This window comes from Phascolarctos cinereus, unplaced genomic scaffold (assembly GCF_003287225.1).
Source record: "Phascolarctos cinereus isolate Bilbo 61053 unplaced genomic scaffold, phaCin_HiC Scaffold_5;HRSCAF=322, whole genome shotgun sequence".
NCBI classification, from domain to species: domain Eukaryota; kingdom Metazoa; phylum Chordata; class Mammalia; order Diprotodontia; family Phascolarctidae; genus Phascolarctos; species Phascolarctos cinereus.
This window is the reverse complement of record NW_027555958.1, coordinates 79,990,326-80,017,499: the sequence shown is the minus strand read 5'-3', so window position 1 is coordinate 80,017,499 and position 27,174 is coordinate 79,990,326. Positions and strand designations below refer to the sequence as shown.

General features: G+C 36.3%; 1 protein-coding gene across 1 annotated transcript in view; it reads right to left on the bottom strand.

The window, feature by feature from the left end:
- WDR27 (WD repeat domain 27) overlaps window positions 1–27,174 on the bottom strand; it is a 223,416-nt gene that overhangs the window by 147,463 nt on the left and 48,779 nt on the right. The window contains exons 17-21 of the mRNA XM_078155033.1: window positions 21,621–21,742; window positions 20,236–20,369; window positions 18,746–18,843; window positions 12,735–12,856; window positions 2,327–2,424 (exon numbers count right to left, since the gene is read on the bottom strand). Coding sequence (XP_078011159.1) covers window positions 2,327–2,424; window positions 12,735–12,856; window positions 18,746–18,843; window positions 20,236–20,369; window positions 21,621–21,742 — 574 coding nt within the window. The remainder of the gene's footprint in view (window positions 1–2,326; window positions 2,425–12,734; window positions 12,857–18,745; window positions 18,844–20,235; window positions 20,370–21,620; window positions 21,743–27,174) is intronic.

The following is a 27,174-nucleotide window of genomic DNA, read 5'->3' as shown; positions in this document are numbered from 1 at the left end:
TTTTTCTCCTTTCCTTTTCCCCAGTGATGGCTCTGGTGCTGATTTGCACATGGCAGGAAGAACATTTACCTTCCTAAGTGAATATAAGACTAGATCTCAAGTCCATGGCTACCTCCTCTATTTTCCATTTCTTTCCCTAGGTACAGGTAACTGAACAGCAAACCTAAGAGGTGCATGTTTCCAGCTCTGGCAATTATGTTAAGAATTCAAGAGGTCTGGAGTTCCTGGGTGGTCACTAGCAACAAGTATTTCCTGTAACTATGTTCTTCTTGGAGAAGAAAATCATAAGCTAGACGAAAATGCATCTAGGTGGCGCAGTGGATAGGGTCCAGGGACTTGGAATCCAGAAGACCTGAGTTCATATCCTGTTTCAGACACTTCTTAGCTATGTGAACTCTGGGCAAACCACTTATCCACCTCAGATTCTTTATCTGTAAAATGTTGATAACCATTGCACCTGTCCCCTAGGGTTACTGTGCAGACCAACTAAGATGTTTGTAAAGCACTATATAAATGCTAGCTGTTATTATTCTTGGCCACCACCAGGAGAATAAGCCATGCACGCCTGGCTGGCCAGAAGATATGAGTAGCTGCCCAGACAGTAATGAAAAATATCTGTTCAAACAGTCCCACAAATCTCCCAGAAGTCTTTACCTTCCAGGAGAGTATAGCAAAAATCATAGATTAGAGTTTGTGTTTTAGTATGTGTTAACCAAAGCTGATAAGGTCTTTGTATTTTAGCCATTCTTTTGCAATAGAGGAAACAAATAGCTGTCCTGTACCTGATACCTGTTAGTTTACATGCTGAATAACTTTTCCAGAAGGGATATTGTTATCCCTTCAGTGCATACAAACCTGAAGTTTATTTAATCTATTTCTCCCAGAAGTCTGGGGTGAGAGTATCATGAAGCAGGGAGTCTGAGAAAAGCTTAGCTTCCCCTCCTTAGGATCAGGCTCCCCCAGAACTGAATCCAGGTCCACCTACACCAGGGTCAAGTCCTTTTATTGGAGAGGGTGCACCCCCATCCAGGCGACAGATGATATCCTCATTGCAAACCATAAACTTTATATTTTAATATATTTTACTTAGTAGAGGATTGTTCTTTTCTCCACCAAATGCTCAGTTCTTTGCCCAATTAAATATTCAAAAGCAGACTTAGCCTTGTCTTTTCTTCCTTCCAAAATGCACACACTTGCTGGCACTCCCATATTCAATATACAAGTGTGCCTTTCATCCTTTATATAGCTCAGGCATTTTTCTGAAACCACAGTTCTTGAGCCTTAGATGTATTCAACAGATTCTAGGAAGGATTTCATCTTACAAGAGATTCCTCTACAGTTTTGGGTTGTTTTTTCTTAAGGAAAAGGGTTCTCTAAGTTTTTATTAGAATTCTTCATAATTTCACTCTGGCTTCCAGGTTGCTCAGAGCCTTTCCTTCTGAATTCATTCAGTTCTCTGAAAATGGAGACTATTTATTAAAGCAAAGGATTTAGATTTATTAAATACCAAATCCCCTTTTTAAAAAAGTGACTAAGAATGCCCTCATAAGATTCACTTGATTCATTTTAGCTCCTATTGACTTACAGGTACCATAAGTTTCTTTTTTTACCCAAATTAAATTACTGCAACCATGTCTAATGGCATGAATATAATCCTTAAAAAGTGCCTTATTAGCAATGGCAGGGTTTTATTATATAACCCAGCATTTCTTTTTCTTTAATTCAACAAACATTTACAAAACATCTAATATAGCCAGAGAAATGTGCCTTTTTTTAATTCAAGTTTTTAAAAAATAATCTCCAAAGACAGAAAATATAATTTTGTAAACCTAATGCAAACCAAGTTTTGGGTTTTTGTTTTGTTTTGTTTTGTTTTGCTTTGCTTTTAAGTTGGTTTCTGAGAACACCAGTTTAAGGCAATAGCCTTGCATATAGCCTGATAGAATGCCTAATTTCTAATTTTGAGGCAGAACATACAAAGACTAGTTGCCTCCCAAAGCAGTCCTTTTCGACTGCATTTTAAAGAACATCAGGTGGTATATGCAATAATTGAATGAAGCACTAACTTTTTATTATTGTTGTTGTACAGTCATTTCAGTCTTGTCCGACTTGGGGTTTTCTTGGCAAAGATACTAGAGTAGTTTGCCATTTCCTTCTCCAGTTCATTTTGCACATGCGGAAACTGAGGCAAACAGAGTTAAGTGACTTGCCCTGAGTCAATCAGCTAGTAAGTATCTGAGGCTGTTGACTTTTAAACATGGCTGACTGAAGTTGACAAAGCTTAAGAGATACACTGATAAAAAAAAGCTAAAACATTTGCTCTTACCTCAATGTTCTTAAATCCCACAGTTTTATTGCATCACCAATAGCTGTGGTTAGGAAAAGATCGTAATTCTCAAATGGTTGTGCAGCAAATGCTGATCCCTATAATGTGGAAAACAAAATGAAGACAAGACACATTTTATAAAAGCTGCATTACCCAACATTATCTTAAATTACGATAATCAAAAGAATATTATAAGTTTCAAAATTAATAAAGAATCTACTTTTCATTATTTAGTTTCTATTTTCTATATTTGGCTGTTGGAACATGTTCAGAGTAAGGGAGGAGAAGCCCTGAAGAAGAGGTGGCCAACATTGTTCAAATTCTAAGGATAAAGAATGTTAAAAGGTTATTGGATTTAGCAACTAAAACATCATTTGAGGGAATAGTTTCAGTAGAGTGTCAGGGTACTGGTAATCTGATTGCAAGAAGTTGAGAGATAAGGGATGGAGGTAAAGGAAACACTTTTAGATTACTCTTTCTTGGAATCTGGCAATAAAGAGAAGTAAAGAACAATGCTTAAAACTGAAAGAGGTGGTAGTATCTGAGGAAGGTTTTTTTGGTTCAAATGAGTTTTTTGTTTTTATTATTCCTTTAAGACAGATGAGACCTGAACATGTCTGGAACAGTAAGAAATTGCTGGAAAAGAAAAGATTGAAGACGCAAAAAGAAATGGGACAAGTGCATAGACCAAAAAGCACGCCTTTTTCTGCAGCGATTTTTGTCTCCATCTTTCACCTTTTATTCCTTTACTCCAAAAGAAAAAAAACCCTAGTTGTCTACCCTAATCTTTGATAGTGACAGATAATCAGATTTGAATTTGGCTTTCTCCAGGCCTTCTTCTTTCCTTTCCCTTATTTATTTTGAACTGGGAGTAGCTACACTACATACAAGGAAGACTTGTCTTCACGAGCTATAGGAAGGGATGAAATGAAGAGAACAAGTAGAGAGGGTTGGCCTTACCAAGAACTAATCTTTATTTGAGTCAAGAACTAAGGAGGAAACATAGAAGACTCTAGAGATGTGGAGTTGAGAAATGTAAATAATGACCTTAGAAGAAAGTATGATATTGTAGAAACAGTGATGGATTTGGAATCAGAAGACTCAGTTCAAAGCCTGGCTCTGCTACTGTGTCTTTAAACAAGTCACTTAAACCCTCTTGGTCCCAGTTTGCTTATCTGAAGAATGAGGAGAGTAGAATAGATGACCTTTGAAGTCTCTTCTAACTCTAAATTCCTGATCTTTACTTAACTTATTATTTGCTTATTATATATATTATATATATATATGTTATATATATATATATATATGTTATATATATATATATATATATAATATATATATATATATATTATATATATATATATATATTGTTTCTTATGTATCTCTTCCCCACAACTTTAGTCCAAGACCCTATCATCACATGGAAGTGACCCTTGGCTCTCAAAAGCTGTACCAACGCAATGCAACTCTCCTAAAAGTTTCAATCATGATCCCAGGAACAGAGTTGCATCTGCTTTCTGAAAATGAACCTAGCTAAGAACAGAAAAGTTCATCACTAATAAGCCTACCACATGGGAACAAATTTTTCAGCCATGGCAACCCCCAAAACAAAGCATAAATGGGTTACAATTTTTATTATTGGAGGAAATAGCCACGTTGATGAGACAATGGATTCATTTAACTATTAAGTATCTGAATACTATTAGTAGTAACAATATTATCATAGTTCTTTCTCTATTTTTACTATTTTTACTCCATTCAGCCATATGTCTTACTGGGTAAAATGGATCCAGAACTTTTTTCCCCCTTAGTATCACATGGTACTACTGTTCTGCTTCCCATATAGCACCTAAAGCTGAATATTATTTATCTTAATAATAAAAATACTTCCTATTTATTCCATCCACAACATTGTTTTCTTTGTGTAATTATAAATATCAAGTGGAATAATTTTCTCAGGTACTCAAATTGTTATTTCAGCTATTTCTTCAACTAAGTACAAAAGATCTATATCTTGGGTTCGTGTAAAAATGTATGCTTCCAACTATTTATATGTTGTGAAAAGACTATAATCTTTTGACACAGCATTTAATGTTAAAAATAATTATTTCAAATTGTAAATCATGTATAAAACAATGTAGAATATTTTTATTCATAGGAAAAATATTAAAATTATATTCATTATTTACTTTCCAAAACAAAAATTGATATGCATAGTCAGCCAATTTTGTTTTGCTGCCCCAGGATACTGTTCATGCATTTATGATTAAAAAGTCTGTCGCCAATTGTCATCACTTTGATGCACATATCATTCTACCTATATAATATATTGTTATATACCTACATAATAGTTATCTACCTATATAATATATCATTATCTACCTATATAATATGTTGTTATTTATCCTTTGTTTTTGAAGACATCACGGGGTGATATCTTGACATGCATGTGAATTGGATTTAAGTGAGTCTGAGTTGCAGAGTCATCATACTCACTGTCTCTTCCAGAGTCATCAAAGTCCAGTGGCAAGACAAAAGTCGAGATGACTGGTGATGGCCTGGGATGCAGTGGATGACCTTGCCATCTTTGATGCCTGACCAAACCCTAAGCACCCCACAGTGCCTGCTTTAGCTGCTTTCACGGCTGTAGGAACAAATTGTTCTCATTCACCATTCTGCCAAGGGAAGTCTTCTCGTGTTTGGGATAGCTATCCCCCTAACTCACCAATGGGTTTGAGGCCTGTCAGTTACCCTTAACCTGGTTTAGCCTGTCTGCCAAGACTGTTTTACTGGGGTGTGGCTGTCGCACATGCTACAGCTTCTTGGAGCCATGGGTGAGAGCTGAGTAACATGCGGACACCAAATGTGGATGAGCAGCCCTGAAAAGGGCTTGGCAAGCTCTCATACCAGAGGTGTTAATCCTCCATGAACATCCCATATACCCCTTTATAATATGTACTACATACATAACAGATGCATATCTCATAAATAACTACAGAAATACACGTTATAGCCAAATATGAACATTTTAAAATGTAATTGTGCTATTCATATATTATGTAGCTTTTGTATTTTTTATTTTAATGCTTACTGATAATTCCCTTAATTATGATTTGCCAAAAATATTGGAATTTCCAAGATATTTTGATGAAATATGGATAGAATATTCAAATTTGGGGATATCCTGGAAAAATCAGGACAGAGAGGATACAATAGAAATCGGGCAAAACTTAGTGACCTGTAGAGTATACTGTATTATAGAGGAAGAGAAGAGCAGCAGTCTGTTTAGTCCTAGAAACAATGGCTAATGAAAAGCTACTTAGCTAGCTTTGTTGCTGTAGTCTGATCTTTTCTGTCTAGTCATGAAAAAACCTATTATTTTTTATGAGTGAGTCATCACACAAAAGGACCAAAATCTGCATTGTGTCTGCTGCATTGGGGGAGGGGAAAGGAAAATATGGTTATTGCATGTGCAAGTATATGGTTCTCTAGTTAATGATACAATAAAATGAAAAAATAAATCCTGCTATTCCCACATACTTAAGGTAACTTTATAGGATTAAATAACAGATCATTTTAGAGTTGGCATACTGGCATATTCAAGGAAATCTATTATTGGTACATGACTAACATGGTTACTACATTTAAAAGTAATTAAAAATGACCTATTTTACATCTTACTGGAAATAAGACATTTGTGCGCAATTACAACTTGTGCTTCTCATGTTCAGTTCAGTCGAGACTACATGAGTAGCAACTCCCATATGGCTATGGTTAAGTTGAAAACTTTGATGTCCACTATGTAACTGGACAAATATTTAAGAGATGTTAAAAACAAGCTATTAAAACACTGAATACAGCATCTGTAAGCTTATATGTTTCCTTTCATTCCATTATATACCATTCAGACTTTTATTTTCAGGAAGTCAAACAACCATTTTTCCTATAAGAAACCTCAATAATATTGTTTCTAATATATCACCCATCATCCAAAAGGCTCCTACAGTGGTTCCCAAAACATTCGCAAAAAACCACTGAAAGGAAATTTGGAATGAAGGTAGGCTCATAGACTGACAACTGAAACACTAGCTGTTACAAAGGTATAAGGAAGAATTTTTTTTAACTAAAGTCACTCAAGCATACACACCCATAACTCCTCCATAAAAGGACATAATGAGCTATCATAAATATCATTTACTAGACATATTCCATTTAATGAAAGGATGACTACTATGGGTTTTAATGCACCGGTATCACTTAGTTTATGACACAAGAGCATTATCAGTGATAACTGATTTGGAAGACCTGGCGATTTTGTGAAGATTCCTGGGATACTCAGTCAAGAGAAGACTTGAGAAAGGCATCATTGTATGATGTGAAAAGGACTAACCTGGGAATAAGAGCATGTGTGTTCTAGTCCCAACTGTGTCACTAACTCTTGTGACTGAAGGCAAGTCATCTATGCTTTCTAAGACTCAGTTTACTCATCTATAAAGTTATGAGGTTGAACTACATGATCACTTAAGTCCTTTCTAAAATTATAGGATTATAAAATGCAGACTCCTGAATATGAATAGACAAATTAGAAAGCTATTATGTGATTTTAAATTGTGGTACCCCCATCAACTGGGAAATGGCTTAACAAAATGTGGTACAAGAATGTTAACAGAATATCACCGTGCCTTAAGGAATACCAACTGTGAAGAATTTGGAGAAGAATGGGAAGAATTATATAAACAAATAAAGATAGAGATACGGAACGGATCTATGATTTCCCTGATACAGGCAATTCCCTGGGTGAGGAAATGTCCTGTAACAATGTAGGTTGGTACCTTCAGTACGTAAAGATTTGCCCAGATCTCTAAGAGGTTAAGTGTCTTTCTCAGGCTCACACAGGTAATATGTATCAAAGGCAGGACTTGAATTCATATCTTCCTGGTTTTAAGGATAGCTCTCTACCTAGTGAAATATGACATATATGAACTGAAGCAAAGACGTAAGTAGAACCAAGAAAACAATGTATTTGGAAAGAACAACAAAAACTTAAAACTGAAGGCTATGTAATTATAATGACAATGCTTGGCTCTGGTGTAGAGTTAAGATACTTCCCCTCTCCACTTGATGGGGGACAGGAACTATGGGTATGGGATTTTGCATGTACTATCAGACGTGGCTGATATATTTTGTCTGTTTTTTTTTAATCTTGTTTTAAGGGGAGACTTAATTAAGAAGGAAACAAGTTATATTCAAAAATAAAGATGATGTAAAAACAAAAGGTATCCACAAAAGTAAAAATTTTTAAATTAAAATGTGACAACCAGATCTGAAAACTCACAATACAGTGGAATAATCATCTCTCTCAAAATTATATTAATGCAGTCTATGATATTTCCTGTTTGAATTGTAATTTCACACTGTTGCCTTATAATGCACACTGTTGCCTTATAATGATTTTGAAATCCAATAAAAACTGAAACTTTTTCATATGAACTAGCATTTAGCCACATTTCCCCAGTCCTATAGTTGCATGGTTGATTTTTTGAACCTATGTAAAAGTTGCATTCATCCCTACTAAATTTAATTTTATCAGATTCAGTTCATAATTCTGGCCTTTGTGGATCTTTCTGGAAATTTATTCTATGAACCATTATGTTACATAGCCATATAAGCTTCATATCATCTATAAATTTGATGGCACGACTTCTATACCTTCATCTAAATTACTTTTTTTAAAAAGGATGGAACAGAGAGGGGCCAAGGATAAAATCTATGACACTCTGTAAGAGACGCCCCCTTCAGTTTGATATGTACCAACCTATTCAGTTCTAGAAAGATTCTAGGAAGTTAAAATGGCATTAAAGAAGTCAAAGACAGGAAAAGTAGCTAGACCAGGATCAACTGTATACAGAAAAAAATCTATATAGAAATCAACACAATTTGGTGGACATTGAGATATATATCCACTGGACATCTAAGAGAAGAAACATTACCTATTATTGATTAGAAAAAATCATAATATCATTGCCAAAAAAGGAAATGAAGAAGGCATTAAGAATTACTGAAATATACTTATTTTCTCACCTCTACAAAAATCTTTATCAGAATAAAGTACACACATATACAGAGTATCTTTCCTAAAAATATGGAAAGGGAACAGGTAAGCTTTCACAAACAATATTTTTCAACTAACCACATCTTTATAGTCACACAATTAACTGAAAAGTGCTGAAAACACAAAACTGCACTATGCTTACTATTTGTTGATTATTTTTTAAAGCAGTTGATTTAGGAAATTGTAAATTTACTGCATAGTACATTCAGAGTAAAATGTAATATAAATGACAAATGCATATAACCTAAATTGACATATTCATGGGAGACATCTCCAACAAGTTTCCCTCGCATGCACAAGTCAAAATCATATTAAATTCTTTAACAGATCCAACAAAAACAAAGTCTTTATTTGAGATGTTAGCCACTGTCATGGAGATATACAGAGAAAAATCCAAATGGAATTGGTATTTCCCACAGATGATGAGGTGCTGATTACAACAAACCTTAGGGTACTATATAGCTTCATGAATGAGTCCCACAACTACACAAAAAGACTTCAGAATAACAATCAACATGAGAAAACCAGGAGGATTTATGAAGTATAAAGTCTACATTATGATCATGAAGTTGGATGGATATCCATATGGGCTGGTCCATCAGTACATATAACTTGTACAGACAATGAACAGAACCCAAAATTAAATCAAAACACCAAGCTGGATTGTTTTGGAGAAATTGTACAATGCTTTCAATAATCTCAGACTGCTTCATGAAACAAAAATTCATCTTTTTAACATGAGAACTTTTCAGGTGATGTTAGATGGCTCTTAATCATTTATCAGCATAATCTCTGAAAAATAAAAATTGTGAGTAACCCAAAAAGGCAGTAGACAGATGTATGGTGGGCATGTATACTAATGATGGCTTATATGCAAAAAATGGTATAAAAGTTAAAATCCAGGAAATGTATGGCAGAAAAAGATACTAGAGCAAGAGGGAGGGATAACAGGTGGCTGGCCCAGGTACTATACTGATTCCCAGTTAATGTTAAAAGACTTTAGAGGAAGCCCTCCAGAATGTTAGGTAAATCCTCCATGGAGGATTAGCAGTAGAACATGGACAAAAGTCAGAATGAATGAGAAGGTATTACTGGTCTGCAACATAAAGAGTTGAAAAAAATACCTACATCAATAAGCTGATAGATCAGGGGTGGGGAACCTGCAGCCTCGAGGCCATGCGTGGCCTTCTGCATTAAGTTCCAAATTAGAATAAGAAGAGGCATCAATTCACAGTCAAATATTTTTAACTAGAATATAAATATTCTCCAGGGAAAGAAAACACTTAATAATCCAAACTTCTGGATTCAGTGAAAGGGCAACACTTGAGGACCTAGAGGGCCCCATGTGGCCTTGAGGCCTCAGGTTCCCCACCCCTCCAATAGAGCCATTGAAGTTATATTGAAGTATTTAGCCCTAATAACTTTTTCCAAATTATACAGGGGGAAAAAAAGCCTTCCTTTTTATTTACTTTTATTCAAAGACAGGTAGTTTATGACACTCACACCACATCTGAAGTAACTTTAAGTTGCACTACCAAATGTACCTTTTTTTCACTCTCTTCCTTATCTTTCCCATGACTTTTCTCTTATCCCATTCTCTCCCTCATCTTCTCTCTTTCATTTTCCTTTCTTTATATCTGTGTGTGTGTGTATGTATACACACACATACATATGCATACACATACATATATACATATACATATACATATACATATACATATACATATGCATATCTACAAGGTTAAAGAGGTTTTTGATCCTTGCTTTAGAGTCATGCCAAGACACTGAAGGACCACTGGGGTGCAGGACTGGGAGCCAAGATAACAAGAGATGAGCAAGAGCTGAGGACCCCATGACTACCACATTCATCTTTGTTTTCCACACAGTACCTTGTAGATGATAGGCACTTGGTAAATGTCTGCTGAATGATCAAATGAGTCATAAATAATAAACCAAGAGTCTGAATAGCAGGGACTAAGGACAGAGATCAAGCAGTCTTCAAATATGGTAGTCAGAAGCATATTGACAAACCTTAAGACATGGAATCAATCAAGATAAAGCAAGCAAATCAGAGTCTATGGCAAGCAAGAGTCAGGAATACAGAGTCTTCGTTAATCAATGGAGGATATAGCAAAGAAGAGTAGAAATAAGACAGTGAACATGATTCTAGGGTAGGATCTGTTGGTCCTCTAGAAGCTGTTATATTTCGCACTGGCTTAGATGACTGAAGTTTCATAAGTATTTTCTAGAGGAAACCAGAGCCACATAAGAAGTCAGTTTCCTCTGATTCTAGCTGAAGCAGGAGCATAGAGAAACACCCTACACTCAGCAGAATACAGAAAACCAGCAGAATTAGAATAAGAAGAGGCATCAATTTACAGTCACATATTTTTAACTAGAATATAGATATTCTCCAGGGAAAGAAAACACTTTTAATAAATAATTCATGAAATGGAAACCTATAATATTTGAAGCCAACTGAATCTTTTATTTTCCCTCCCCTTCCATTAACCTTACTCCCTTACTACCAGAGGAGAGCAGTTTTACATCTACTACATTCAGAATCACCAACAGGTAGCAACACTTACTCTACAACTCTTATAGCTTCATCAAAAAACAACAAAGTTGACAAACAAAACCTAGAATACCGTCATAAGCAAGTGGGCCCAAATCTGTATTCTTATTTCTGGCCCCTACTCCCATGATATGGCTATATTCCCTGCTATCTCACTGCCAGGAGAAGCCTATAAGCAAGAATGACCTGTAGTCTGAATCTTATGAATAGCATAAAAATCAACCAATGTCGTGTCTCCCCCAGATCATCTTAAGTAAAGTTGAGGAGCAATAGTGCTGGACTTGAAGTTAGGGAGACTGACATTCAAATCCTGCCTCTGACATTACTACCTTTGTTACCCTGGGTAAGTCACTTCATCTCTCTCCACCTCAGTTTCTTCATCTGTAAAATGAAGACAATAACAGCACTTACTTCACTGGGTTGTCATGAGGATGAAATGAGATAGGATGTGCACAATGCTTTACAAACTTTAAAGAACTATGTAAAGGCTAGCTATTATTAGATGGTCTCACATATCCCTTCTGACTCTGCATTTGCTAAGTGTTACCAGTTCTACCTCTGCAATACTTCCCGCAGACCATACAGAAGACACGAGTTCAAGTGTGAGATCTGATACTTCTGGCTGAATGACCCTGGGGAAGTAAGTCAGTTGAGGGTAAGTACTCAGGGGTAAAATGAGGAGAATCACAACTTCACCATCTCCTTCACAGGGTGGAAGGCCTTTCCCACTGCTGGTCCCTTGTAATTACACTGTATGTATTTTACAGGTACATAGTTGTTTGCATGTGTCTCCCCCATGTGACTTCAAAAGTCTTAAGAGCAGGTGTTTTGTGCTCCAGACTTTGGCAGAGCAAATTACAAGTTGTTTGAAGAAAGGATGAGTAAGAGCCTATGGCTTAAAATTCTATAGAAGTATGCTTAAAGGGGGATGGGAAACTTAAAAAGGAAAATTTGAAGACCAAAAGGGAAAGCATTCTCATGAGTAAGAAAAAAAAAAAAGAAAAAAGAATTGTCTTAAGAGACTAATGTGGATGCACATCAACCATTTAGATCTGAAAAAGATATGCACAGAAGACTGAATCTGACAATAAATACAAAAGATAGGATGATCCTCTAAGAGCAGGCTCATCAGGAGAGCTAACTTTCAGAATTTTCTGAATCTAGCAAGAAAAAAACGGATAAAAGGGAACGTAAAGTTATATCAGGGAAAGATGAGGATCAAAGAGGGACAGGACTCCTGCTGGGGTAGATCGGGAAATGACGACTGATAACAGAAAGAAGGCAGAGTTTCTCAAATCTTACTTTGTTTCTATTTTCTATGCCAAAGACAATAACCTTTGCACTGGGAAGAACACATCGAATATTGCAAATACAGTTGATATTCAAAATAAGCAAGGGATAATAAGAGTGGTTAGCTACTTTTGATGAATTCAAGCCACTTGATTCAGATGAACTGACTGTAATTGAACTGATAAATCAGAAAAATGCTGCAGTTATAATTTATCTAGATTTTGGTAAAACTTTTAATAAAGGACATTATGTTAGTCTTACAAAAATAATGGAAAAATGTATCCTGGCTGATGAGATAATTATATGGATGCAAAACTAATTATATGTCATAATTAGGTAAACTGATATAAATTTGTGTTTGAGAAATACTTTTTTAGATACATAGTTCTGCAACTTCATAAATTAAACTAAACTTCTGAAAAAGTACTTACTTTATTTTGGCAGATCTGATGGGCTGATCTTGAATGGATATCTGGGATCACTGCTGCACTGCAATCTACATTGAGATCGAAAACTTCCAAAGCTTTGTTACTCCCAGTTGTGAGAACAATATCTACAATACTCTGAGTTAAGATCAATTTATAAGATGCTAGTTCTTGAGGTAGGGGAGTTTCTCAAGATCTTATCAATAGAGGGGCACCTAGGTGGCTCAGTGGATAGAGCACCAGCCCTGAATTCAGGAGTACCTAAGTTCAAATCTGGCCTCAGCCACATAACACTTACTAGCTGTGTGACCCTGGGCAAGTCACTTAACCCCATTGCCTAGCCAAAAAAAAAATCTTATCAATAGAAACTGAATAGTTCCTAATTTTTAAAATAACTCTTTTTGGAAACAAAGATGAATACTAAAGTGGATCATCATTTTAATAAAGATTTTTTGAAATTATATCAAAATAAAAAATGAATCATGAGTGAATTTGAAATAAAACAAGATAATTATTTGTTACTGGTTATAAAAACAAATATATAGATATTTGTGTAAACTGAGATTAGTGATTTAACAAGTCTGGTTATCTCTTTTCTTCTGGCCACCAAAGGTTCTCCCCTAAGTTACAATATAAAACAATTGGAGGATGTAGAGAGGAGTAACTGGAAAGATAGGAAGGGATCAGGTTGTGAAAGGTTTTGAACACCAAACTGAGGATTTCATATTTGATTCTGTAAGTAAAAGACAAACACTGCGGGGGGGGGAAGAAATAACATCATCAGATCTGTGCTTCAGAAAGATCTGTTTGAAAGCTGAATTAAGGATAGACTGAAGAGGGCCTTGAGACACAGAGAAAAATCAGCAGGCTATTGCAGTAGTCCTAGCAGGAGGTAATGAATGCCTACACTAAGGTGGTAGCAGTATCAGAGGACAGAAGGAGGCATATCCAAGAGATGTTTTAAAGGTTGAAATGACAAGAAAAATAATAAACCCTAGTTTGTGTTAATGACATTATCTTTCAAAAGGGAAGAGGAACAAGGAAGGAAAACTGCTATTCTCTTGCTGATTCTGAACAGATTGTCCCTATAATAAAATACACGAGATATATATATATATAGATAGATAGATATATAGATAGATATATATATACACACATACACATACATATATATACATATATATGTATGTATGTATGTACATATATATATACATATTTATCTTCTCCTCACCTGTCTTCTCCTCTCTCCTTCCCTCCTTTCCCCTCTGTGTTTGCCTCTGTCTCTGCCTCCCTTGTTGCCCTGAATCCAACTTAACCTGTCTTCTTCAGTCACCATATTTTCCAGAAGCACTGGACCTAGAGTATGCAGGAGGCTGTGAATGTGCCAAGGACAAAGCGCCCTCTCCCCACCCCCGCCAGCTGACACGATTTGTTGTCACACCCCAAGCTGGAATCCCTGTGTATCCTAAGGAGGCAAGATAGGTGTGGGCTGGTTTGTGCCAGGCTGGGATAATGCTTGTGCAGCTGGGGTCCTTTGCAGATAAGCCAACTTTCCTATCTTCACAGTCTAGCAGTTCCCAAGGGAAAAGAATGCAGCTTTTGCCATCACCTTGTTCCTCCCCTTGAGGAGTGGTCTTGTCTTTTTTCCCACCATTGCTGTACCTTTCCCCTTCCCATGCCACACTACCTCCTGGTATCCCCTCCTACCTTTGCCCTGTTATTATAAAAATGCAAATTTCTGTAAGGACGGTGAACTCTTTGCTCTGGCTTTGATTTCCACATGTATGTTCATTCCTCTTGTAATAAACCTAGTTTTCATATGAATTTTGTGAAGGTGTGATTTTTTTTGTTGACATCTTCTCTCTCTCCCTCTCTCTCTCTAGATATACATATATAAATATATATAACACCAACATCTAACACAATGTCTGGTACATAGCCTGGTACATACCACATTAGTAAATTATGCTGCCTGAAAAGACTTTTTTTTTCTAAAGTAAAAAGGAGGAACCTGGCTATAAGTTACCACTCCATTTTAGATTTTGTGATGGAGAGAGTCAAACTATGCACAGTCTTAGATGCTGCTTAAATTTGAGGAGAGCAGATTTCAAAAGCTTCATTGAAAGGATAACTAAGATTTCAAGTGTAGTGGGGAAGATTAATAAAAAGATAGACTAATAAATTGAGGCCCATATCTCCCTTCTCCCAAAGACCTTTAATCAAATGTTAAGGCATCAGTAGCAAAAATAATGAGAAGTTAATGTTTTGTCCTAGGTAGGCTTACAATAACTGCACTCACACTTTGAAAAGCATACAAGACCTTAAGTAGCTTACATCTTAAGTGAGCTATTTACAGATAGCAAAAGATGGGAAAGGAGAAGCAATCTGTTCACAGTTTATAAAAGAAGTATATAGAACTATGTATATACTTCATTGTTCTGTTAGGAGGTAGGAAAAACTTCCTCTATCAGCTCAGTGGAACTACAGTAAATCTTTAACATTTATTTAACTTTCATGACTTTTAGCATTCATATGATTTTATTAGTAACCTCATTATCACTGTTGCATTGACAACCATGAACTTTCACGGCTAGGTGAAGTACAGAAAAAATGCATACAAGTTTGTGGAGCAACTGGTATCCTCCTAGGTGCTTCACTGGTCTTGTTTAGCCTACTGTTGTAAAGAGCTCCCTGTGCATCTGTTGCATATTTTCATTGTTTGCCTTTAAGACTTAAGTTTTATATTGCAATTATGCCCCCCAAAACCTAGTGCAAGTCCTTTGGGCCCTAAGCCAAGCTTTCAAAGTCAACAATGTAGCTTAGCGAGAAAATAAAGGTGTTAGATAGACTTTGTGCTGGAATGTCTGCAGCCACAAATTTGGTGTTACTGTGTTAGGAAAAGTGCATATTATCAGAATTAATGTTTTGTTATAATGAATTATATGCAGAAAAGTACATTTTCAAGCAATCTCTGGCGAAAAAATTAGCTTTTGGTGGTTATGGGAACCTAACTTCCTATTTCCCATAGGAAATGCATCAACATTTGCATTTTTTTTTTTACTTTTCATCATCTTCTAGGAGCATTACCCCTGCAAAAGTTGACAGATTGACTATACAGGGAAGCTCACTGTTGGTTTGCTGAATGATCTGCCATACCTGGTGGCCTTTAAAAAGCAAGCTAAAAAGTTCTTCAGAAAACAGAGATTCATTTTTGTTAGCTGAAAGGGAATAATCCCTGGTGATCAAAAGTGAGACAGCTATGAAGGAAGAATCCAGATCTTGAGCATAAATTATACAATGCCTTTTCCCTTGTGCCTCTTACAGAATGCCACATGTAGGGGAAACAAGAGTTCCCTATCCTCTACCCTCAGGGGCAATGGCAACTTGCAGTTAACATCCTGTATAGCAGGCAATGCTGCACCCAGCAGAAAGCAGGTCCTCAAAATATATGTGAGGAGATGCAGTAAGTTATGGAGAAAAGAAAAGAAGTGTAAGTTTCAGGAATCTGGTGAAGCAACAGCCCAAGCAGAAACCCTTCACAAAATGGTAGCAGCAACACGCCACCATGAGATGACCTCTGGGCCCTATAGTGCCAAAGGAGTAAACTGCCTTAGTCACGTTCATTCACTATGTATATATCACTTTACTAGTACAACATATTCTATGTATGCATATATATATGTGTGTGTGTGTGTGTGTGTATGTATATATATGTATATATGTGTATCTATATATACATATGTATGTGTGTATACATATATACATATATTTGTGGCAAGAATAGTGTACCCCAGGCTTGGGGGGCTAAGGGAAAGATATCTTATAGCTACTTTTCCTATAACACCATTTCATTAAATGCTTTCTTTTGATCTAAGCATGTCAACAAAATAAATCACCAGTGGAGGCTCATAAATTATAGTTTTTAGATGAGAACCAGAGTTCCTTGAACTTGGGGCAATTGTTCCCTTGGTTAGTGTAACCTATGAATGTCAGTTCAGAGGTGGCTACCCAGAAAAAGAGGTGTTATATGTAAATTAAAAGTCTGCAGAGCAAGTGGCTATAAATTTAGAAGATATCTAGTGGAATGTCCCAGAGATCTATGCTTGGTCCTGAGATGTTTAATATTTTTATAAATGACTTAGATAAAGGTATATAAGTCAGGCTTGTCACACTGAATGACAGAATAATGATACAAAAATGTAAATATCGAGTTAAATCACTGGGCCAAATCTACTAAGAAGTCATTTATAAAAGATAACCATAAGGTCATTCACTTGGGTTTAAGAATTCACCTTCAAAAGTACAAGAAGTGGTTAGTATGGCTATATAGCTGGTCATCAGAGAAAGATCAGGTGGATTAAAGGACTAATATTAATAACTAATAATAATTCAATATGAGTTAATAGTGTGATATAGCTGACAAAAAAAAAGGATTATAAACATTGGGTTATGTTAAGCAAAATACCACTTCCGGGAACAAAAAGCTTATATGTCAGTGCTGTATTCTATCCTAGTCAGACCATATCTGGAATACTAAATTGAGTTTTGGGCATCACACTTTAGGGATAACAGTGAAATGCTGGAAAATATTCAAAGAATAGCCAGGTCAGAAAAAGGCCTTACTTATATCATGACATAAGAGGAGCCAGGGAAGGAATTTTCTCATTTACAAAATGAGGGAATTGGAATGGGTAACCTCTATCATCCCCTATGATCCCATCATCTTACACTGAAGATGTTTAGAACAGAAAAGAGACTAATGAAGACATAATAGATCAAGTATTTGAAAGGTTGTCACTTAGAAGATGATTCAGATTTGTTCTGCTTAACTAGGAGAAATTAGTAGAAGCTACTTTAAGGAAGACCTACACTTAATGTAAAGAAAAGTTTCTTAACAATTAAAATTTTCCAAAAGTGGGATTGCACTACACTGGTGTGTACGTACTTCCCCTCACCAGAAGTCTTTAAACAAAGGCAGAATGAACACTTGCAGGTATACGCGGCAGTTGGAGGGGTTGGGGGTAATGCACTGGGACTAAAATCTGGAAGATCTGAGTTCAATTCTGGTCTCAGAAATCTAGTAGCTATGTAACCCTGGGCAAGTCATTTAGCTTCTGCCTCAGTTTCTTCAATTGTAAAATAAGGATAAAATAATGCCTACCTCGCGGGGTTGTTGTGAGGATCAAATGGGATAATCTTTCTAAGGCATTTAGCACAATGCTTGGCACATAGCAGATGCTTAATACTATTTAACTATAATAAATGTTTGCTTCCTTCCCTTGTTCTTCCCTCTCTCCCTCCCATTGTAATGGAATTCTTTCTTTTTTTTTTTCCATGAGGCAATTGGAGTTAAGTGACTTGCCCAGAGTCACACAGCTGGTAAGTGTTATGTGTCTAAGGCTGGTTTGAACTCAGGTTTTCCTGACTTCAGGGGCCAGCATTTTATTTACTGCACCATCTAGCTGCCCCCATAAAGGAATTCTCAATCAAGTACATAGCGAATTTAACAGACTCTGAGTCCAGTCCAAATTGGAGATGGTGGGATTCATTAGGGATTCTTATTTATATGCTTCCATAAATTTTATTTATTTCATTCACTCATCCATAAAGGATCCTCTTGATACACCCCAAGCCTTCCTCTGGTCCATTTAGTATTTGGTGGGTACCAGTGCAAAAATGCATCTGCCCATCTTCTATCCCTGCCACTTTCTATGTAGTTGGCTTCCTTCCTTTTGCAGTCATGTGTGTCTTCAAGAGTATATTTTACAACACTTCTCATATGGCTTTCTTTTTCAACCATGGTAGTCATGAAACTAATCCATTACTGCTATGAAAAATGATCATTGATCAATATTGGGTAGAGTCTTTGGAGTCAGTGGAATGGATTTAAAAATTAGTCCTACCCAATTACAACCTAGAAGCCAAAAAAAAAAAAACCTAAGTCTTTATCACTAATAGGAAAAAGCCTAAAAGGCTTAATTTTCATAGAAGCACAAATATAAATAATGAAAGGATACAGGAATAGAAATCATTTATGGCTGAAAGACTGGTAATCTCTACAGCTGATGTCATGGAGAACTTCTTAACAAGTTTGGCTTTGTTCTTTTGTTTATATCTGCAAAAGACAATAATGTTTCCAGTTAACTTGTACTGTTGATATCTTTCCATTAAACCTAAATCCCAATAGTTACACATGTATTATTCTGCTAATACTACATGAAATACAGAAGCAAGTTTTAAGATTTATCATATTGGTTAATTAAAGCAATATCAATTAAAATAGAGTTCCTATTTATAGCACAAAGAAAATAGTTGAATGAAGGGAGAGAAGGATAAAATTCTGAAAACTATATACATGTATATATTATGTGTATCTAAGATGAATGGAATTCACCCTTCATTGGCACAGAAAATTCCCTCCTCAATTTATTTAGAATTGAATAACTATGCATAAGGATTGCTTTCCTACCCACCACCAGTCCCCAGGATTAGAAGTAATTCATGTTTCCATATAAAACTGAATCTTAGATACTTACAAAATTGTACAGGAAGCTGTAAACTGGCTTTTAAAAAAAAAATAAGTGATGCATACATAAATTACAAGTGCCTACTAACAGGGAGAATAAGCTGCCTATATCTGATGTAGGTTTGGGGAAGAACTGAGGAGTTATCTTGGGCTAAGAACACAACAAATGAAGATTCCCAAGTGAACTACAATGAGGAGAAGAAAAAAAAGTGGGAAAGCTTAAGGACTATAAAAAGAGGTCATCACAAATGAGAAAAATAATTGTTCATGCTTGTATAATGCATTATGGTTTGTAAAACTCTTTATAGCCTACACTAACTTTACTAATCCCATTTTATAGTTATGGAACTGGGCTTTAGAGAAGCTAAATGACTTGTGGAAACTCAAACAGTATTTAAGTGGCAAATTTAACTATCAAGCCAGCACTTAGTTTGGTTTGGTTTTTAACAATTTCATACTGCCTTCCTTCAAGACAAAGCTGGTGGAAACAGTATTCTGGGATTGAAGTATTACTGGCAGATAATGAAACTAAGGATCAACAGGTTGACAATCCAACTGTAACACTTGTTAGAAGACCCTAGTCAGTGTCAAAACCATAGCAGATCAATGGACTTTGGGACTTAAGTGAGCTGACTCTGATTAATATAATTACAAAGGCTACTATTCACCAGTTTTCTCATCTGCTAAATGAAGATAATATTTGTACAACCAATCTCCATTGTGTTGTTGTGACGAATATTTCAACAAAGGAAGGAAGGTTTAAAATAATGTGTATTATAAATATGAAAAATATTCTTCTATTATCCAGTTTTACCAAGTGTTAGTTTTATTAGAATTTGAGAATAATTCTATTCAATTTTGTGATATAAAAAATGTAGATTTGCAAATATTATGCTTCTGGGAAATATAATTTTCTTTAATCCTACAAGAATGTACAGATTAATACAAATATTTTAAATACAAAAAGAATATTTCACCTACCTTTTGATCTCATCTTTATCTGTGTCAATATGATATTTTAGTAGGTGAAATTCAGAGCCAGAGGATAGTAATATAAAAGCATCCATATAATAAAACTGTGTGACTCGTACAGGTTTACTTAATACATCCTTGCCCTGAAATGCAAAAGTTGGAATTATTTCTAAAATATAACCAAACCATTATAGTATCAATAAGCCCTGTTACAAATATTTGATGTTTTTATTTTGACTCCTAAGTTGCAATCCATCCACGGTTACAAACATGATTTGTTGAGTAAAAATTATAGTATCTTTCTATAAATAACCATCCTCATTTGGAAAAAAAATATGTAATTCTGACTACTGCTCCTAAAAGTGAATGTTTTAATTTTTGAGTTTTTTTAAATTTCTAACACATGAAACTAGGCAGTAAAGTACTTGTTAGTAAATAAGTGTTTCATTAAAATCAGTTCTATTTTTTGTTCAAATCCTCCTGATACTTTATAATGTTAGTCTGAAGTTTTTATCACCAAATGTATACCACATAATGTGTATAACTACAATTTATGGGTTGCAGCATTACCAGCATCTCTTAAAAAAATCATCTAACTTTTGAAGTCTCATCCTCACTTCGGTCACCTCATCTTGCCTAATAAAATGTCTTCTTTATTCCTCTTTCTTCCTCTTTTTGCATTCAGTAAATGTCAAATCATCTTTAAATTTGTACCATTTTTATGTCATATACCTCCTGTAGCACCTTCCCTGGCTCTTTTTACATCATGAAAATGAGCTGAGTTTCTTGTTATTACCCTGAAAGATCACTACCACACTAATCTTGTACACAAAACTTCATCATCCACTAATCTGTTATTTTGGTTCAAAACCTGCATATGAATCTCATCTCCTTCTCATTCTATACTTTTACATTCTATATGGCTACCTACAATTTTCCCTAAGTAACTGACTTTTCTCCATCATAATGTACTTTATTCATATAACTTTTTCTGGTCTATTAACATTTCCCCAACCATAAAATGGTATTACAATACCAGACATGGAAAGCAAATTCACTTATACTATCATAACACAAATAACTGTCTTCTCAACTTGTTTCAACCATTTTGTCTATCTCAGATTATAACTTAATAATTTACAGACCTGTCTACCTCAATGTATAGAACACAAGAATCAATGCATAAACATTTAAAATAAACAACAAATTTTCAATACATGCAAACAAAACTACCCCTAGTGCACTCATATTTTTAATCCTCTAATACATTAAAAATGATAGAACAATTGAACAGTATTTCAGCTTACAAGTGTTTATAATAGCTCAGAGTTTTATGGTCACAAAACTGTTCATTTGGACATGAAAGAATGCATTAGATATGAATTATTCATTACCAGAAATACCGTAGACTCTGTAGTCCTAACTGACCAGATCCTTAACGTTCTGTCTTCTGAAGCAGAAACCAACCATTTCCTGTCATGACTCCAGCCAACTGAGGTCACTGCTCCATCATGACCTTAAGTGGAAAACACAGCATGAAAACATCTTAACACAATTTCTGACATCCAGACATTATAACAAGCGAGTCCCAGTTTGCCTAATATTTTTGTGTAATTCACTAGAAATGGCATTCTCAAGCGATAAATAATGAAATCAGCAGCATTTTCTGAAAATTGTCTAGTGCTCTTAAGATCCTGGATAATATAAAATTACAGTTTGGTGAAACTCTTATAAAATCTTTCAAAACCTTTTTTGTGATCATCGCTTCTGGGTCTAGATGTTCGCTGACCATCCCTTTCTCCCAGTTTTGAAAAATCAGGTCATTTGTCTTTCTTCAGTCCAGCAGCACCCTTCCCATTCTCAACAATCTATAAAACAGCAGTGCAGTGATGGCCAACACATCTTTCCATCTCCCAGGATAGATTTCATTTCGGCCAGGTGATTTGAACTTGCTAAGGGTATCTAGGAGTTCTCGTTATGTTCCTATTTATAATGGATGTCAAATCTCTGTTACCCATGCTTGTTCTCTTCTTTCCAGTCCAAAGGCTATTCTCCTTGGCAAAGAAAACAGGGGCTAAATAAAACTTGAGAACCTCTGTCTTCTGCCTGTTGTCACTGATCATCTCATCTACTTCGAGCAACTGTTCTATTCTTTCTTCAATCTCCCTCTTGTCCTCCTTATAGTTAAATGTGTTGTCCCTAATTTTCTAGCCAGCCACAGCTCACTGTGAGCCTCAGAACTTGTGACACTCTTCTTTTGGTACCATGCCATGTTTCTGCATTTATCCCATTAACAGGGATAGAGTATAACTCTATAATAGACTGGGGGACCAGCACATGTACAGAGGGCCTCTGACAGGATCTCCCTGTCGGAGGTGAGGCTGAATAGTCTGCTTCCAGGAGAGAAGGGGGGCAATATGCAAGGGACATGCCTTGGAGAGACTAAGAAGCATGTAAAAGCATTCTGTAAATTGGTTCCAGTCTGCTGACCCCTGCAGTCAGAAGGTATCTCTTCCATGAGCTGTACAGCCAGCACTGAGAGGGCCTGCAACAAGCATCAGGAAGCAAATCCTCTGCCATTTTTGTGTCTTTAGTTGTTCTTCTGGTCGATGTCTCCCTTGGTTTAACTCTTTGACTGACTTCATCCATCAAGAGACAATGCTGCAAAAGGAAATACATTGGGCTTTCTCCCCTCCAAAGCCATTTGGCCTCTAAGTTGGTGCTTTTTTGTTTTAGGTGAAGGGATTAGGGCCTCTTGAGTTTCAAAAGGTCAGGACAAAGAGCCTCTAGGTACCCTGGTATCCCAGAATCGCAGCTTCTAGGCGTTGTAGCCAGCTCAGCATCAACACCCTGGGAAACAAAGAATGACCTTTGGGACCCAGACCTGAAGAACCTAAAATGAAGACTCATCAAACAGTCATGCTGCATCGGGCCTTGAACTTGTTATGTAGGAATTAAGCCAATTTTGAGAACTCTCCCAGAAGGTAAGGCAAGATCAGGAAGACAGTGTCTCTGAAATGTTCTGGGAAAGCATTTGTACTTTTGTTCTAGCTTTATGTTTGAAGTAAATAACCCTTTGCAAATGCTAATCAATGTTAAGTGGTTAAATGGAACAGGGGCACTGGAAGTTTCTGCACATAAGAATTTGAGGGAGGGAGAGAAATTCAATGTGTGGACGTTCAATCCGATGGCAATAGAGAACAGATACACAAAAATCCCTCAGCGTACCCCTACAATCTTGAGAGAGAAAGAGAGCTAGTGGTTTGACTCTGGAATAGTGGACAAATATATAGAGAAATAAGTAAAATTTATAAAAGTAAGAAATGAAAATTAAAACAATTCTGAGGTACCACCTCACACTTATTAGATTGGCTAATATGACAGAAAAGGAAAATGATAAATGTTGGAGAAGACATGGGGAAATAAGACACACTAGTAGAGTTGTGAACTGATCTAACCATTTTGGAGAGCAACTTGGAATGATGCCCAAAGAGCTATAAAACTGCATACCCTTTAACCCAGCAATGCCACTACTAAGTGTGTATCACAAAGAGATTTCTTTTAAAAAGGGAAAAGGATCTATTTGTACAAGGATACTCTTAGCAGCTCTTTTTGTAGTGGCTAAGAATTGAAAATTGCGATATCCATCAACTGGGGAACGGCTAAACAAATTTTGGTATATGATTGTGATAGAATACTATTGTGCCACAAGAAGTGATAAACAGGACGCTTTCAGATAAACCTGGAAAAGACTTACATGAACTGATGCAAAGTAAAGTGAGCAGAACCAGAACACCGTATATGGTAATAGCAATATCATATGATGATCAACTATGAATGACTTAGCTATTCTCAGCAATACAAAGATCCAAAACAATTCCAAAGTATTTATGATATGTCCAGCTCTTCATGACCCCATTTGCAGTTTTCTCGGCAAAGACAGTGGAGTGGTTTTCCATTTCCTTTTCCAGCGCATTTTACAGATGAAGAAACTAAGGCAAACACAGTTAAGCGATTTGCCCAGGATTACACAGCTAAGTAAGTGTCTGAGGCTAGAGTTGAAGCTCAGCATCAACTCAGCATAAAGATGAGTCTTCCTGACTCCAGCCCTGGTGTTCTATCCACTAGCTACAACACAGAGTAGATGAAGGAACTCTGAAAGGACAGGGAATTAGCAGCAAGTGGGACTGGGAAAGGCCTGCAGAACGTAGGATTTAAGCTGAGAGTTGGGGTGAAAGGAAAACGGGGTGGGGGGTGAGAAGCTGGAGTATTCTAGGAATGGAGAGTAGCCAGCACAAAGGCAGAGACCCAAGATGGAGGGACATGTTTGAAAAACAGTAATTAAGGCCATGTGGCTAGATCAGAGACAGAGAATAAAGTATAAGAAGACTGGAAAGGTAGGAAAGGGCCAGGATGTAAGTGAGTGGGTGAATGAATAAGTACAAAACATTCAGTAAGTGCTTAAACTGCACACGGCACTATGCTCAGTACTTGAGACACAAATAGAAAAGTAAGACAATCCCTGCTCACAAGGGACTTTCCAATAGGGAAGGTTTTCAACTACAGGTCAGATGGAAATTCCCATGTTCCTTTTAGGGTACAACAGCAAAGCAGATGGTAACGAATGCCTCTTCTGTAATGTCATTTCCACTGATACCATTCTATCTCGGTTTCTGCTGTGGAACCATTTGACAGGACCAAACAAAGTCTTCGTTGACAAGAACTTTCTCTTCTGGGTCTTCAGGAGGTTTGGCTACAGCACCTGGAAGAGTAGTTGCCAATCTATGTCTCCACCTGTGTCTGAAGAGGGATGGTATTCACATTGCTGGTGGTGATGGTTTGACTTGCCTGGCACAGGCTATTTCTCATCTCACTGTCTTAGGGCCCTGCTGCCTCCACAAGGCTGGCTTGTTGGCCTTTGTGGGTAACAACTGCTTAACAGCTGTTGAGGATGGCTAGCCCCTTCTCCACCGGAGTTGCTTTCCCAAATGATGGTATGAAGGCTGGGCTAGAAGTACGACTGGTGGTCTGCAAGGAGTTGCCACTCCCAAGCTCTTGTACTTATCTGCCTGTAGGAGCAGTAAGTCAGCAGTAGCTGCTGGCAGTGTTAAGGGACACAGGCCCCTTGTGAATGGCTTTAAATACAAAGGATTTTGTATTAGATCCTGGAGGTTAATAGGGAGCCACTGGAGTTCACTGAGCAAGGCGACGACATGGTCAGACTTATGTTTTTTAAAAAATCATCTAGGGGCAGCTAGGTGGCACAGTGGATAGAGCACTGGCCCTGGAGTCAGGAGGACCTGAGTTCAAATCCAGTCTCAGACCAGACACTCGATATTTACTAGCTGTGTGACCCTGGGCAAGTCACTTAACCCCAATTGCCTCACCAAAAAATAAATAAATAAATAATCTCACAACTGAAAATGAATTGGAATAGGAGGGACTTAAGGCAGGGAGATCAATAATCTTTCACAACTATGGCTAGAAGGAAAATTGTTAACAAAAAGAAGGCTAGAGGAATAAAGCAGATAATTTTATGAGATGTTTTTACAGAAATGAAATAAATGCAATAAGTATAAGAAAAGAAGATGGCAAGTGGGGAAAAATATTTGTAGCAAATCTCTTTAATAACCTGGTATCCAACTTACAGGTATTTAACATATTTACCATTATTTAGTGAATTAGTGGTCAAAAGATTTTTTAAAAACAGTACTGAGAGTAATATTTGTGAACTATTAATAACCATATAGAATATTATTCCAAATTGCTAATAATAAAGGAAATACAAATCAAAACAATTCCAAGATTTCACTTCATACTGACAAAAGATGAAAATGGCCAATGTTGTACAGTCACATCATTAGACCACTGGATCATATGATTTCTATTGGTTTGTTATTGATATGGTCAATTATGCTGAAAGTTTTCTAATATTGAACCAGCCCTTCATTCCTGATATAAATCCCACCTGGTCATACTGTATTATCCTGGTAATAAATTTCTTGGGGCAGCTAGGTGGCGCAGTGGATAGAGCACCGGTCCTGGAGTCAGGAGGACCTGAGTCCAAACTCGGCTTCAGACACATTTACTAGCTGTGTGACCCTGGGCAAGTCATTTAACCCCACTCCCCAGCCAAGAAAAAAACTGGAAAAAAATAAATTTCTGTATTCTCTTTGCTAATATTTTATTTCAAATTTTTGTATCAATATTCATTAGTGAATTTGGTCTATAATTTTCTTTCTCGGTTTTTGCTCTTCCTGGTTTAATTATCAGTACCACATTTGTGTAATAAAAAGAATTTGGTAGGACCCCTTCTTCGCCTAGTTTTCCAAATAGTTTATATAATATTGGAATTAATTGTTGTTTAAATGTTTGGTAGAAATTCCATCCGGCTCTGGAGATTTTATTCTTACAAAGTTCAATGGTGGCTTGTTCAATTTCTTTTTTCTGAAATGGGGCTATTTAAGCATTTTATTACCTTTTCTGTTAAACTGGTCAATTTATATTTTTGTAAATATTCATCCAATTCACTTATATTGTCAGATTTATTGGCAAACAGTTGGGCAAAATAGTTCCTAATTATTGTTTTAACTTCCTCTTCATTTGGTGGTAAATTCACCCTTTTTATTTTTGATACTAGTAATTTGGTTTTCTTCCTTTTTTAAATCAAATTAACCAAAAGTTTATCTATTTTATTGGGTTTCCCATAAAACCAGCTCTTAGTTTTATTTATTAGTTTAATAGTTTTCTTACTCTCAATTTTATTAATCTCTCCTTTGATTTTCAGAATTTCTAATTTGGTATTTAATTGGAGATTTTTAATTTGTTCTTTTTCTAGCTTTTTTAGTTGCATGTACAATTCAGTGACCTCTTCATTTCTCTCTATTATTCATGTAAGCATTTAGAGATAAAAAATTTCTCCTAAGAACTGCTTGGGATATATTACAT